The sequence below is a fragment of the Amblyomma mixtum genome, chromosome 6, assembly GCF_055824585.1.
Source record: "Amblyomma mixtum isolate Tamu chromosome 6, ASM5582458v1, whole genome shotgun sequence".
Classification (NCBI taxonomy): domain Eukaryota; kingdom Metazoa; phylum Arthropoda; class Arachnida; order Ixodida; family Ixodidae; genus Amblyomma; species Amblyomma mixtum.
Window position 1 is genome coordinate 112,539,988 of NC_143017.1, and position 13,011 is coordinate 112,552,998.

At 51.7% G+C, this 13,011-nt stretch overlaps 1 protein-coding gene across 10 annotated transcripts in view; it reads right to left on the reverse strand.

Annotated features, from left to right (window-relative positions):
- Nucleotides 1-13,011, reverse strand: part of LOC149340056 (protein Aster-B-like) — a 118,577-nt gene that overhangs the window by 39,966 nt on the left and 65,600 nt on the right. For all 10 annotated transcript variants that reach the window (XM_089548792.1, XM_089548797.1, XM_089548798.1 and 7 more), the window contains exon 2: nt 6,519-6,773. In XM_089548792.1, coding sequence (XP_089404918.1) covers nt 6,519-6,773 — 255 coding nt within the window. The remainder of the gene's footprint in view (nt 1-6,518; nt 6,774-13,011) is intronic.

A 13,011-nucleotide genomic window follows, 5' to 3' on the forward strand; every position in this document is an offset into this window, starting at 1 on the left:
TGTCAGTCCAGCCGATAGACTTCGGGCAGTGGACTAAGCAGTCATTTCAAATATTGGAAGCAGCACTCCGTTACACATTACGCTCTCAAAACAGCCACGACAACGGGCCATGCTCTAGATCATCCCTCTTTTCACAAGCCTTCGTTCTTTACCTTACGTTATGCAGGAAGTTCTATAATAGCCTGCAAGCAAGATTTTTCTATTTTACCTAGCATGGCCATTGCCTCCTCTCCCCCCCCCCCCCCCCTTTCTGCTGTTCAACGGCCAAGTAACCGCCAAATCGTCGCCACTCATCCTTCATGTTATCGATTAAGACAAAATCAGTCGAAGTTTCCTGCAAACGCAGTTGATCGAGCGGAAGAAAAAAAAGCAAGCTTGAAACTCTCGCTACGTACCACTGCATCGTGCACATGATCTTTCATCGCAAGCGAAGCAATTATGTAGTCTTTGTCAAAAGTAACCAAGCTGCATGGTTTGCTTCTAGCTCGTACAGTGGAGCCCTTACAGCTTCCCTGAAACTGAAATGGTCGTTAAAGGTAAGGACTGGGGGTCTTCTTACCTTCCAACACGTTTTGACCTTTAGGAAAGCCACAAGGGCTCCACTATACAATCTAGAAAAAAAAAGAGTTAAGGGAGGAAAGAACGGAAGACAAAAGAAAAGAACAAAAGGAGCATGAAAGAAGAGAAGGAGGGAGGGAAAGGTAGGAATGAAAAAATAAAGAAGGAAAGGAGGGAGGGAAGAAGAAAACTACACAGAAGGGAAGGAGGAAAGGAAGAAAAGGAAGTTGGAAGAATGGAAAGAGAGAAAAAGAAGGAGAGAAGGAAAGAAGAAAGAAAAGGAAGAAGGGAAAGAAAGAACGGAGGGAATTCAATGTAGGTTATTCGGAAGGAAGGAAAGAGGGAGAGTTAAAAAAACAAGGAAGAAGGGAGGGGGAAGGAATGAAGGGAAAGAAGAGAAAGGAAAGGTGAGCGGGAAGAAAGGAAGGAAGGAATTAACCCAGTTAACTGAAAGAAGTTTCGCTGATAATTATTACTGATCATCTGTGCTGGTCTGAGGCTCGATCGGTGGGGCATATTTTTAAGGCTCCAGGTACAGATTGAAGAGTCTGCGGCTCAAAGGAGAGTGTCGGAAGTACCTATGCCTCAACTGCGCATGTGTTCGGATCGAGCTCCACACGGGGAAAAGGACCAGAACACCTCTCGGTACCGCGCGCTTACCGTTGCCATGGCAAGCGGCGGTCATTGCTCGCTCGTCTATCGGTGAACGTCCTGTTAAGAACTGGTCCCACCCTCGGCTGTTCCCGCTTCCGCGGTGCTGCACACGACGAGGGCGCTTAATAATTAGTAGCCGTGCCTTGGCTAACGGCCTTTCCGCGCGCGCGGTCCACGAGTGCCGCCGCATCGAGAATGGCGGGACCGCGCCACTCAATTAAAACGTAATTAAGCCAGACCTCAATTTGCGTTTCAGGAGAATGTTCACAGAAGAGAGGTGCCTTCATGGATATCGCATTTAAGTTGCCGTTAATGACTAAACAGCAGCTCTCTCGCGCTGACGCCAACACCAACGCCTTCACCCCCCCCCCCCCCCCCCCCCCCCAGTTATTTCCCATCTCTCCCTCTTTCACGGCATTCTTGCTTTTATGAAAGCGGCTAATACTGACAAGCAGCAAGAGTGCACAAAACGGATGCAGCATTCAGTTACAGTATAAATATATATGCAGAAATACACTAGAACTGCACCAGATTAACCGCTTATTGCGGTGTGCTCGCGTCTGCCGTAACTGTGAATTGCTAATCGTTAAATTAACCGACGCCGCGCAAAAGGCAAACCGCGTTAAGGGCAGACCCCGGGGAGTGAGAAGTCAGTATCTGAACCGGACACTACAATGCAACGCAAGGAAACAATTTGGTAAAAGAGCAGAGCATCGCCGTTGCACAAGCGCTAGGGACCCTAAAAGCGCCACAGCTGGGGTCCCCTCTCGGCGAGTGTGTGGAAGGCAATGCGTATCTCGATGCCTGCTCGGTAAGTCTCGCGGCATGCGCGCGGGCTGATTAGAGTGCGGCCCGCGCTGCAGGACGGGCGGCAGCTGTTCCATCTTTCATGCCTGCCGCAGCGTAGAAGCGGATGCGGGGTCACGAGGCACACAAACCTAACATACACAAAGGCTTGCGCAACGTCACCGCGCTGCCCAGCAGAAGCACTCTTAGCGAAGTGTCCCTTTCCAAACCCGAGCGGTTCTGAAAAGGACTCTGAATAAAGGTGCGGTATTCACGGGATGTTAAAGTACACCGCTTAACGAATATCATCCCCCAGCAAGAGTTTTCTTAAAGCGCTTAGTATGAGCTGAGTTGTCTCTAGTAAAAATTTTAATATCATCGGACTTTTCCCTCTCCCCCTCGTCACTTTCTGCAAGTTCAAAGGTCGGCGTTTCTCTGCCGGCCTTAACGCCGACGTGCGCGGGAATTGCCCGCGGGGGGCGGAGCTTCCTGAAGCGCCGGAGCGGCCCTGCTGACTGGTCGCGGCCACGATAGCTGCGTGACGCCTTAAAGAATCAAACCAATAGCCATCTCTGAATAGTAATACGCAAAAGCGTACGACGGAGGAGGGCGCGAGCATGAAAAAGTCACCGGAAAGGATTCGCCAGCTTTCGCGTGCGATTGTGGGTTCTCTGCTGCGTGTAGAAGCGTATTATTTGGCTCAAGTGTTCATGACGGGATAATACAGTGATCGAGCGAGTTTATGTACTCTCCCCAGAAGGTGTTTCACAGTCCCCTTAGTCCTACGAAATTGCGACTCATTTCTGGAGGCTATCAGACGGTGACGTGCCCTGTAACCTTGGCAGCTAGCCAGCCATTGGCAGCGCCCCGTCACTTCTTTTATGCAACCATATCCCTCCGCAGTTCACAAGAATGTCGCGCGGTCCAAGTCATGAACCAATCAGGGTGTCGCGTTACGATACGTCCCTATGGGGAGTTTCGCCGATGGAGCGATAGCTGTGAAGCCTTGCATGCCTCGCTGCCGCTAGAGGCTTCGGCCCCCCTAAGGTGCTGGCAGTGACACCTTGCTTCTTTACTGTATCGAATCTATTTATCCCACTTTACACTGGCCGGTTGGTCACCGTGTCTTACTTGTAAGTCAGAGCCTGGGCATAGCTCGCGCAGAAATCAAAGGGTAGTGATCGCCCACTTCCGAACTGGGGCACCGTTTCACTCTAACTATACGTCCGAGGCGACAGGATTGAAATTGTCATATATGGGCGGCATGGGAGATGCGCTGCCCCCTCCCGCTTTCTTTTGATGTCCGGTGGGAGAGAGCAGTTTGAGACCCTCGCTCTACATGCCTCTAGATATACGCGTATAGCGCCCCTCTCTCGTGCTGCCGCCGCCCTCCCCCATGATTACACTTCTCTACTTTCTCTTCCACGTCAGTTATCATCGCGCAGTTATCCTCGTCGCTGTGGCACAACAAATTTGAGCTATTTCGACGAGTTACGTGCACTGGAGGAGTTGTTTTGCCGGCAAGCTTTCTCGAAAGCGCATGCATTTTGGCGTGATGCAGGCAAATTTGTTGTACCACACTGCCGAGGCTAACTGCGTTTTAGAAATTCTAAAGACTGATATCAACATTATTTACGGTGGGCCTCTCAATAAATGAGGAGACTAGCAGTAATAGTTAAATAGTTAACTATTCAATATTAGTTAGGCCACTTCTTAGCGGCTTTCTGGTGCCCTACATGGCTGACAATGTTATGCCGAAGAAAACGCTGTTCTAACTCAAAAAGCCCATTTTAAGAATTGTAGAAGATCCGGTATTTCGCACCCTAAATAAAAGTTCTACGTGGGAAGACCCATTCGGTTCCTATACTCTCAGCGCGTACTTTTCAAGAAAATGATTGTGACAGCGAATATTATAGTACCGAAATTTTTAAACACTGAATGCCCTATCTCGTCTTTGCTTCGCCGTCGCGAGAGGTTTGCGACCAGACAGCCAGCGAAATGTCCACGCACAGTCGCTCTGTTTTGACGCGACGCCGTTATCTGGATGGGTGCCAAGATGGCGATGCGTTCAATAAGAACGTTAGCGACTGCGCTCCGTTATTTTTTTTATTCGCTCATTTTCTGCTTATTACTTTTGCGCCCGGAACTAGCCTTGGAGGCCGGTGGCGCAGCCAACGCTCGTGTCTGCGCGAAGGTGCGGGTCTCAGATTTATTTCCTCCCCAAGAAAATTTCGAGCGCCGCTGCAAGGCGTCCTCATCGACAGCAAACAACTACCGCCGCTCATTCGATCCTCGGGGCAGTCAAGGACGCGCGCTAGATATATACCGACTGTATAAATACTTTTTTTCCTGGAGAGCGGGCGAACATTACTCGGCCGCTAAGGGCGCCGTAGCAGTACGGTCTGCGCCCATAAAGGAGACACAGCACCACGTGCCTTTCCGCCTCAGCTTCTTTTCCTCGACGCAGCGCGAGCGTACTGACGCTCGGGCTAAAAGGCAAGAAGGCAGAAAGGCGCAGCCGCAGTACGAACGCCCAGAGGCCGCACGCGAGGCTCTTGGCCTCAGCTTGCGCACCGTAACCGCTTTGTTTCTAGCGGCTGCCTGATGATGGTGCGCCGTTATTACGTGGCGCGAAAGAAACAGAAAACGAGAGATCGAAACGTCGGGGGCACAGTTCTTCCGGCTCAATCGACGTGCGCGGTCGAAGAAGTGTGCTGGTCCACTGAACTGCGGCGTGGGAGAGCAGACTATGTACTTTCGAGCTGCCACTGTTCCGCACTGACCGCGCGCGTGGTAAGGGAGAGCACGTGTGAGAGAGCGGAGGCGTCAATGAATCCCTTCCGTTGAGGCACGCAAGGAACCCATCATCAACGTCCCAGCGGCCGCACTGACGACGACGACCGGGCGAGTGCGAATTGTCGCGCGCTTAACTGGGGCGGTCTAACGAGTGCACTCCCTCCCCCCACCCCTTCCCTCCCTCCCACTCGTCTTCTCCCGACCGCTTCCCGTTAACGCGCCGCTGACACGGCATGGGGCCTTTCGCGTTTCGGCCGAGCTTCAGGTGACAATAACGACGGCGGCGGGGGCAAGGAACGCTCCTATCACGCCACGACCCGGGCAGAGAAGCACACGGGTCGAAGCAGTATGAAAAGGAACGCTCGATTTTCACGTAACCTACCGTCTCGAGTGAGAAGCAATTTTTTTTTTAATTTTCTTGCTCAGTAGTTTTCCTCCGGGATTATGGCCCCCACGATGACCCTTCAGGTTCCACATAGAAGTAAAAATAAGACTGGTGCCATGATTGCGAAATGAGTGGTCCCACACACATTGCCGCTGCATGTACCTGTAAGCGTTAAATGAAACGCGAACAAGGCAGGTGAAACGGGAACAGCAAAGCGAGATTTTAGTTGAAGGAGACTGGATACTATAGTGCTTAGTTTTCATTTCTTCAATGAAGCGAAGGCCGGTGCGTGGAAATATAAACGGACGTCCGCCTATATTTCTCCTCTAGCAACTAATATTTTATTCGTGTGCGTTTGTGGTCCTATTCGCGTTTCATGTCACGCTGATATGGTACTGCGCAGGCCGACACCTCCTCTTCTTCATCGCTCGAGCGAATTTATCCCGGGACAACTAACAGCGCGAGGTTTAAATAAGAATCACCGCCATCTACAGGGTGGACAAACAAAGCATCCTAAGTTCGGCAATTTCGTTCCGCGGTCCCTGCAGCGCGCACTCTCCGATGCCGATGCCGCCGGCCGCACTGGCGCGGTGCAGCGAAGCGCCCCGCGGGTCCGCGCCGGGATCCACCGCGCACAAAAAGCAGCGCGGATGCCCGCACGCGAGCGCCACGGGATGCGTTCGATGGAGAGCGCCTGGCTGGATGTGGCGGTGCCTGGCACGACGGCGGCACTGCATCTGCGTTCCCGCAAAGGCATCCCTCGAGCCCGCGACGGCCTCGTATAGCGCCTCGGCAGCTCGGTTAGCGCGCTGAAACCGATGATGAATCGCAACGCGCCCATCGCCTTCCGACGCTTGGAGACTGTTGACCTCGCGAACCACGTCGTGTTTCGTTCGATCTCTCGCGACAGCACTCCGCTCGCGCGAGCTCCAATGCAGAAAGAAGGGTTACACCTCCGAAAGAAAAACTACCTTTCGGGAAATGCACTTTGACAGTGCCCCGGGCTACTTCGGCAACCACTGCGGCTCCGGAGAGACAGAAAAAAAAAAAGAACACCAAATACACACTCGACATCAGCGAGTCGCTCCCGCGGACCTGTTCCTTTTCTTCCCGACGACGACACAACAGGCGAGGCTCATGTTCCTCTTCCGAGCTCTTCCGTCGCCACGTCGACGATCGAGCGCGGCCGCTGCTTCCGCGTTGCTCGCGCCAGCCCAGGTTCACCCTGGCAGGCGGGCTGCACTGCCGCGCGCTTGCTGCTGCCGCGCCACGAACGCGCGGTGCTTTCCCGCACGGCGAGAGAGAAGAGGAAGCTCGCCAAGCGGCGAAGCGTGCTCACCAGGCAGGCGCGGCCTCTTCCACGGGTGTGGAGGCCGCTGACGACGCCGACGCCGGCGGTTGCTGCTGCTGCTGCTGCGGCTGCGGCTGCTGCTCAACGGCGATGCGGCGAGGGGCAGCCGCCATCGCGGCGTCGGCGGGGAGCGCGATGATGCCGTTGCTGCCGCCAGAGGCAAACGGGGCGCCCTCGTCGGCGGCGACGACATCGGGCGCCGCCGCCGCGGAGGGGGAGGCACGCCGGCCGCCTACGCCGCCACTGCGATGGAAAAAAACGGGAGAGAAAAATGAGGAAAACGGGTTGAGAGGCGCAACGAAGAGAGGGAGGAAAAGAGCGTTGCCGCGGGAGACGGCGACGACACGCGGGGCAGGCGGCTGAAACGCCGCCGGTTTCATCCCCATAGGGATGCCCGAGCACACTATGCCGCACGGGCTATCCCGCAAACTTCGTTACACGACCATGCATCGGGAAGTAGCCTTAAGACCACGTGAGGACAACAGCCTAAGCGGCTTTCACGAACTGTTGTGCCCACATACGCTTCCCTACGCGGCGCTGTTCCTATCGTGTGGAACTTATTACCCCTACGCTTCGTCCCAGGTTACCCATTAATATTAGACTAGATAGCAGTGTGTATCTGCTCGACGCATCACAGATGAAAGGGGGGTGGTGGTCGCACACGCCGGCAACTTCACTAGGCAACGGCTGCCAAGCCCTTGCACCCTCTCCCCCCCCCCCCCCCCCCCCTCCACTCCGTCAAGCGGCGGCAAACACGAAAAAGGTCACGCAAGTAAAGCAATGCAAGGCGCCTCCAGAGCCCTACATACACCACCTTAGCTACGCGAACACAGACGACGCAGGAAGCGGGGAGACTGGCTGACAACGAAGACGAGCGAATAAATAATGCCTGAAACTCGAGCGAGAGACAAAAGACCTTTCTCTTCCGGTTAACGATGACGGAAAGCATAACAAAAAAAAAGGCCCACGGTCCTGTCCACAAGGGAGTGGAATGCATGGGGCGCGGTCCTGAAAGAGTTCTGGACCCCACCCATTCTGCTGAATAGTAAATTTGGCATTTGAACTTTGAACCTAGGCTGCTTTGTACCCAAATTTCGTTTCTCGCTTAAAACTTTTCGCGTGACAGTGCCTTCAGCTGCGGTTAAAAAAAGAAGCAAATTGGATTAGTTTATAACAGCATCTTCGGTTGTTCGCAGCGGCCTAGCAACGTTGAGGATACTTTTTTTTTTCCTCACTGAAAGACGCATTAGTCAGGCGTCATTAAGTTGTAATCACTCTATTCCGTACAGCGCAGATTGATAGGTCATAACCCACCATGGGATAGGTGTAATCAACCATGTGGCTCTACTAGGTAAGCTAGTGGAACTGTAGAACTCAGACACCGCAGAAATATTAAACCATAAACCTGGCAGCTATGCCTCACCATTGTCATCATAATAGCATCAGCTGAATTACGTTCAGTGCAGGACAGGGGTCTCTCCAAGTGCTATCCACTGATCCCTGTCCTGGGGCAGCCGCGGTCATTCCGACGCAGTTCTGCAGACTTTTCGCGTGACAATGGCAGAAGATGCCGAATGAGAGACGGCCTTGCATTCGCAAACTATGAAGCTATCGTTCTCATAGCGCGCCTAGAAAGGACTAGTCCACTATTAATTCCGCCAGATAGAGAACCCAAGTTTAATACCAAGAGTGAAAGAGCACAAAGAAGGTTGAAAATGCCAACCAATACAACTTAAGGAACAATTTTATCGAAAAACTAGCGACTGAATGTCACGACCAGATAACTTTTGAGTAAACATATTGGATATATAATGCAAGAGCACAAGGAAGGAACTCTCAGCAACACGTTTCTTCCAAAAGGCGCACCGAAAGGCAAAACTCAGATGTCGGAACAATGTTTAAGGACCGCAAGAATGTTCCCTTTAGTCCGTGACAAAGGAATAACATCTTCAAGACTGAAAAGTCCAGATTAACTCATATTAAGGTTCACTGTCAACTGCACCATAACGACGGGGCACAGTCAAGCCACACTAAACGGCACACTATGTAGCAGCGACTATATCAACAACATTCCACTCATAGAAGCCGCACCTTCACAGTTCAAAATTTTTCTCTAACAAGTTGAAGCCGAGTTAATTTTTTTTAATTTTAGTACGCTATGCTTAATTACGCGCTTTCTGGTGTACGTGTAATACCATGGCACCTGCGCTGTTTCGCAGCTCGACAGCACGAACAGCCTTTGGACTTGAGAGCAGGCGCTGTACCATATATATACGTTCTATATACGCGTCCCAGAACGCCGTACGCAAACCACTCTCGGCTGAAAAAGCGCATGCGCACAGAGGCTGCTCGGGACCCGTACTATGCGCCGCGCAGAGAAAGTGTCTTCTTCCCTAGTTTTCTGACGCGTCACAACCTTCGCAAAGTATGACCCCACAAGCCAAGCGGTTATTGAAGCCTAGGGTGTGAAGCCCGGTGTTAAGTCGTCAGCGTACAGTACACACGTTCAGCTCCATGTCGCACAGTCGCGAGGAAGCGACGAGTTGGGGAGAAAATAAAATTCTCGACAATAACCTCGGAGCAGGGAGCAGTAAGCGAACGAGGCGATCACCATCGTCAACTTGAACAATCGCCCTCCCGCTTAGAGGTGCCGTTTATCGAGCGCCACTTGTGCTCGGTTGCGGCAACGTCTAGAACAATCGGCGAAATCTCGCACAACTTCCTCGCGCTTATCTTAGACGATGAACATATCAACAGCAAGGGGCACTGCCGACGGCTCGCGCGTCATGGCACACACGGAGCACACCTCGCGACGAGAGGCTATAAGAGCTGCAATTGCGCCCACAGGTACGTAACGCCAAGGAGGAAAGAATACTTGGCGGCTAAAGATAACGGGATACTGCCCGCAGTTCCCCACAGCAGCGCAAGAAACGAAACCATATACCAAGGCCTCCGTATACTCGAGAATGATAAAACGCGCACGTGCGCATGTGGGAAGAAGTCTCCCGAGGTCTTTATCAGCTCAAAGGAAAGCTTGAAGCGGCACAGAGCAACTCAAATCAGTTTTAGTTCTTATTAAAAATCGTTTCGACGGCTCTTTGTGGCTATGGTGATGTGTTCGGCAGCAAGATGAGAAAACTGAATTTAAAATTAAAAAAAATTTTCCTGCCGCTCAATTCAAACACGTGACGTTCATATCGAAAAAGACTCCGTGATCACCGCCTGGAACTTAATGGCAGTGTAGCCTTGCCGCCCCCACGGAAAAAAAAAAAAAAAAAAAGAGTTAACTCTCGACGTTACCGCAGTTTCCTATTGCCGCTTCACGAATATCGTCAAGCAAGGATTTTTTAATGCCCTTTACAGAAACTTAGCTCCCGCACGTAGTCAGAATTTGAATTTCAGCGCCTTCGCGCCTTTCATCCTCATCTAGCCACTTGCACGCTCGAAGGTTGGCGCTCCTCCGACGGCACTCGGCCCACTGTTAGAGTACCGAGACGCGCGGGAATTCCCCCGGGGGCGGAGATCGCTGACGCGCCCGCGCGACGCGGCTGACTGGCTGCGACAACGTCAGCTGCGCGACCTCTCAACGAATCTAACCAATAGGCAATTCTTAACCTACCTACGCAGATACGTGACACGGAGGAGAGCGCGCGCTTGAAAAGTCGCCCGAAAAGGCTTAGCAACTTTCGAGGGCGATTGTGGGTTCTCTGCTGCGGGCAGAGATGTATTTTTTTTTTTTTGCTGAGATGTTCATTAAAACAAAATCTAGCGATCGAGCGAGTTTATTTAGTCTGCTGGAAAAGTGTAGCAGGGCACCTTCAAGCAACCCAACCGTGAGCAACATTCATAGCGAAACGAGCCAGGCTATGGTTCCCTACCAGCCCGTTATAGTTTCGAAATAACTGAAACATGACCGCCGCCGCGGGAATCGAACTGACGACCTCGTGCACAGCGCAGTACACACCCGGCGAGCCATCGTAGCCGGTGGGTGTGTGTGCAGCAAATAACGAGTTAACAGCTTGTATCGCGTCACTCAACGAACGAAACCGAAATTCAAGCGACTAAAATCGCTGCGGGGCACGAACACGGGTATTCCTGCTACTGATAGAAAGCGCGAGAAACGGTGACCTTTTTGCTAGTCAGTCGTGCCGCAGTCAAAAACCTGCTGTCGGGCAACACGAGACAGCAGCGGTTTGCGACACGCGCATATCTCCTACAAGAATAGCCGCGATAACGCTGCGGTGCGCGTCGGTGTTATCGTGCCTCTCTTGAGGCGCAAGACACGCGCTGTACCGTATAGGATTCCCAGTATAAGGTCGCCTGTAGCATTTTCTAGGAAGCGCACAGATAGCGAAGCTCGCCAAAATGTGCAGCAACAAGCATTAAATGGGGGTCAAGTGTTATACGCAGTGATTAACCTCTTGACAGCAGTGTTCTGGGCTCTACGGACAGATAAACACCTCGCAATTCAATCTACCTTGCGCTTAATTCATGCCTTCAAATGAGCGGTTAAGGCTACGTGACAACACGGGCCTTCATGATATCGCGCAGAATTTATCTTTTTTTAATTGGATGGAATCAAGCAACGTGGCTTATCGTAATCAAAGGTACAACGCGTTTTCTCAGGTTTTATTTTCGACAGGAAGGGACAGCCCGCTTTCGGGAAAATGCCGGTAGTATATATCTTCGTGCCCACAAATTGACTCCCTTTGATCCTGTAGGGTCAGCGGATTGCACGGACGACCGCATGTTGAGGAAAGCTTGCCCGCACAGATAAGCGTTACGAAATCCGCCAAGTTTTACAGCATCTCGTAGTAACAAACGAGACACGTTATCACCGTCATTACACATAACCGTCACCTTTATCGGTATGGTGCACTAGCCACGAGCAGGGACAGCACTCTATTCCCGCCAGTATGGTGCGCTAGCCACGACGAAACTTTCGCGCAGACCCGTTCTAAGCAGGGACAGCACTCTATTCCCGCCATTCTTTCTCCTGCTTCCTTGCCATTGGGCGACCTCGCCTTCAGCAGCGGAATCGGCGAATCACATTGCTTGATTAGACACCAGTAAGTAATGACGTCACAGGTCGAAGGGTTAAAGAATGAATGGGGAAAATATGTGACAAAACATGGCCCCGCGACTGCAGTGCATAGGGTTCGGCACTGTCATGCTCCCACACAGATTCTAGATTCAGTCACTCCTCCCTTTCCCCGTGGGGACGGCCTCATACCCGTCTCTGAGTCACGTCGACTGTTGGGAGGCGGAGGACATATCGATCACAGTCCTCGCAAAATTTCCAGACAGCACTGTCCGGGGAGGCGCACTGCGTCAATACGCAACCTAACCAGCAATCTTACGGTCTGCGTAGTCGCGGCCACCCTTGGCATTATTATACAAACGGCTCCGAAAATTAGTTTTCAACACATCATTTCAGCTCGAACACACAGGACCTGCTCAGACATCTCCTGACACCGGTGCTGAGGAGAACGTACGCCTCCAAACGAGTCGGTCAAAGCGTCAGCGGCAACAGCATGGACATTAGCATTCCTCCACAAAAGGTTCGAAAGCCTGAGAGAAACGACTGTCTTCCTCGGCACGTTCGGAATTTACTGCCAAAAAAACGTATAAGCAGGCTGTTAGCGTGCTACCACTGTACCGTTACTGCACTTGAGCAGACTAATCATGCACGCGCGCTGCACGTACAGGCACAATCGATATCCAGAAGTGGAGACCTACGTTCAAAATATGGAACCCAAATGGTTTTTACTATCGCAACGAACTTGAATAAAAAAAGAAATAAAAGGTCCAATGCACGTCTAGAAAAAAACAGACAAAATCAAAACACATTTCTCACACACACATACTTGGGGAGAAATCGCCGACTACACGGTCTAGCAAAATGCCCTTTTTTGATATTGATTCCACATGCATATGCAAAAAGATATAGCCCCAGTTTAGGGCGCAGAGGTCCCCGGTACAAGCTTTACCACAAATCATCTGCTCAAGCATCCTAGTATTCGACTATTTTCCTAATGCAAACTACTTGAAGCTGTCAGCGGTCTGCTGAACAAAAGAGCAAAGAAGGCTGCACGCAAGCCGGTGCTCCTAGATATATGCAGCACGTAAGGCAATTAAACAAACAAAAAATTCAGGGGGCACTTTGGCTCTCTAAAGTGCTGCAAGGCGAAAGCCTTTCCTGGCTCACTGTTTGGCATTGACTGCGAGACTGTTTGTGCTGTGCTAGTGCTTTATTTGACTACACACTTTGACTGCAGACTTTGAGTGCTTCTTTAGCACGACTCTCACTCTGCTTCGATGAGTTCGGTTGTAACTATGGCTCTGTTCGCAGTAATGAGGTATGTAATGTGGTCACCCACGGACGCCTTACGCCCCCTGTCGGAGCGGACAACTATTTTTTATTAGTTGTCGTCTGCTCCAAAAGGGGGCGTCAGGCATCCGTGGGTGACCTCATTACTTC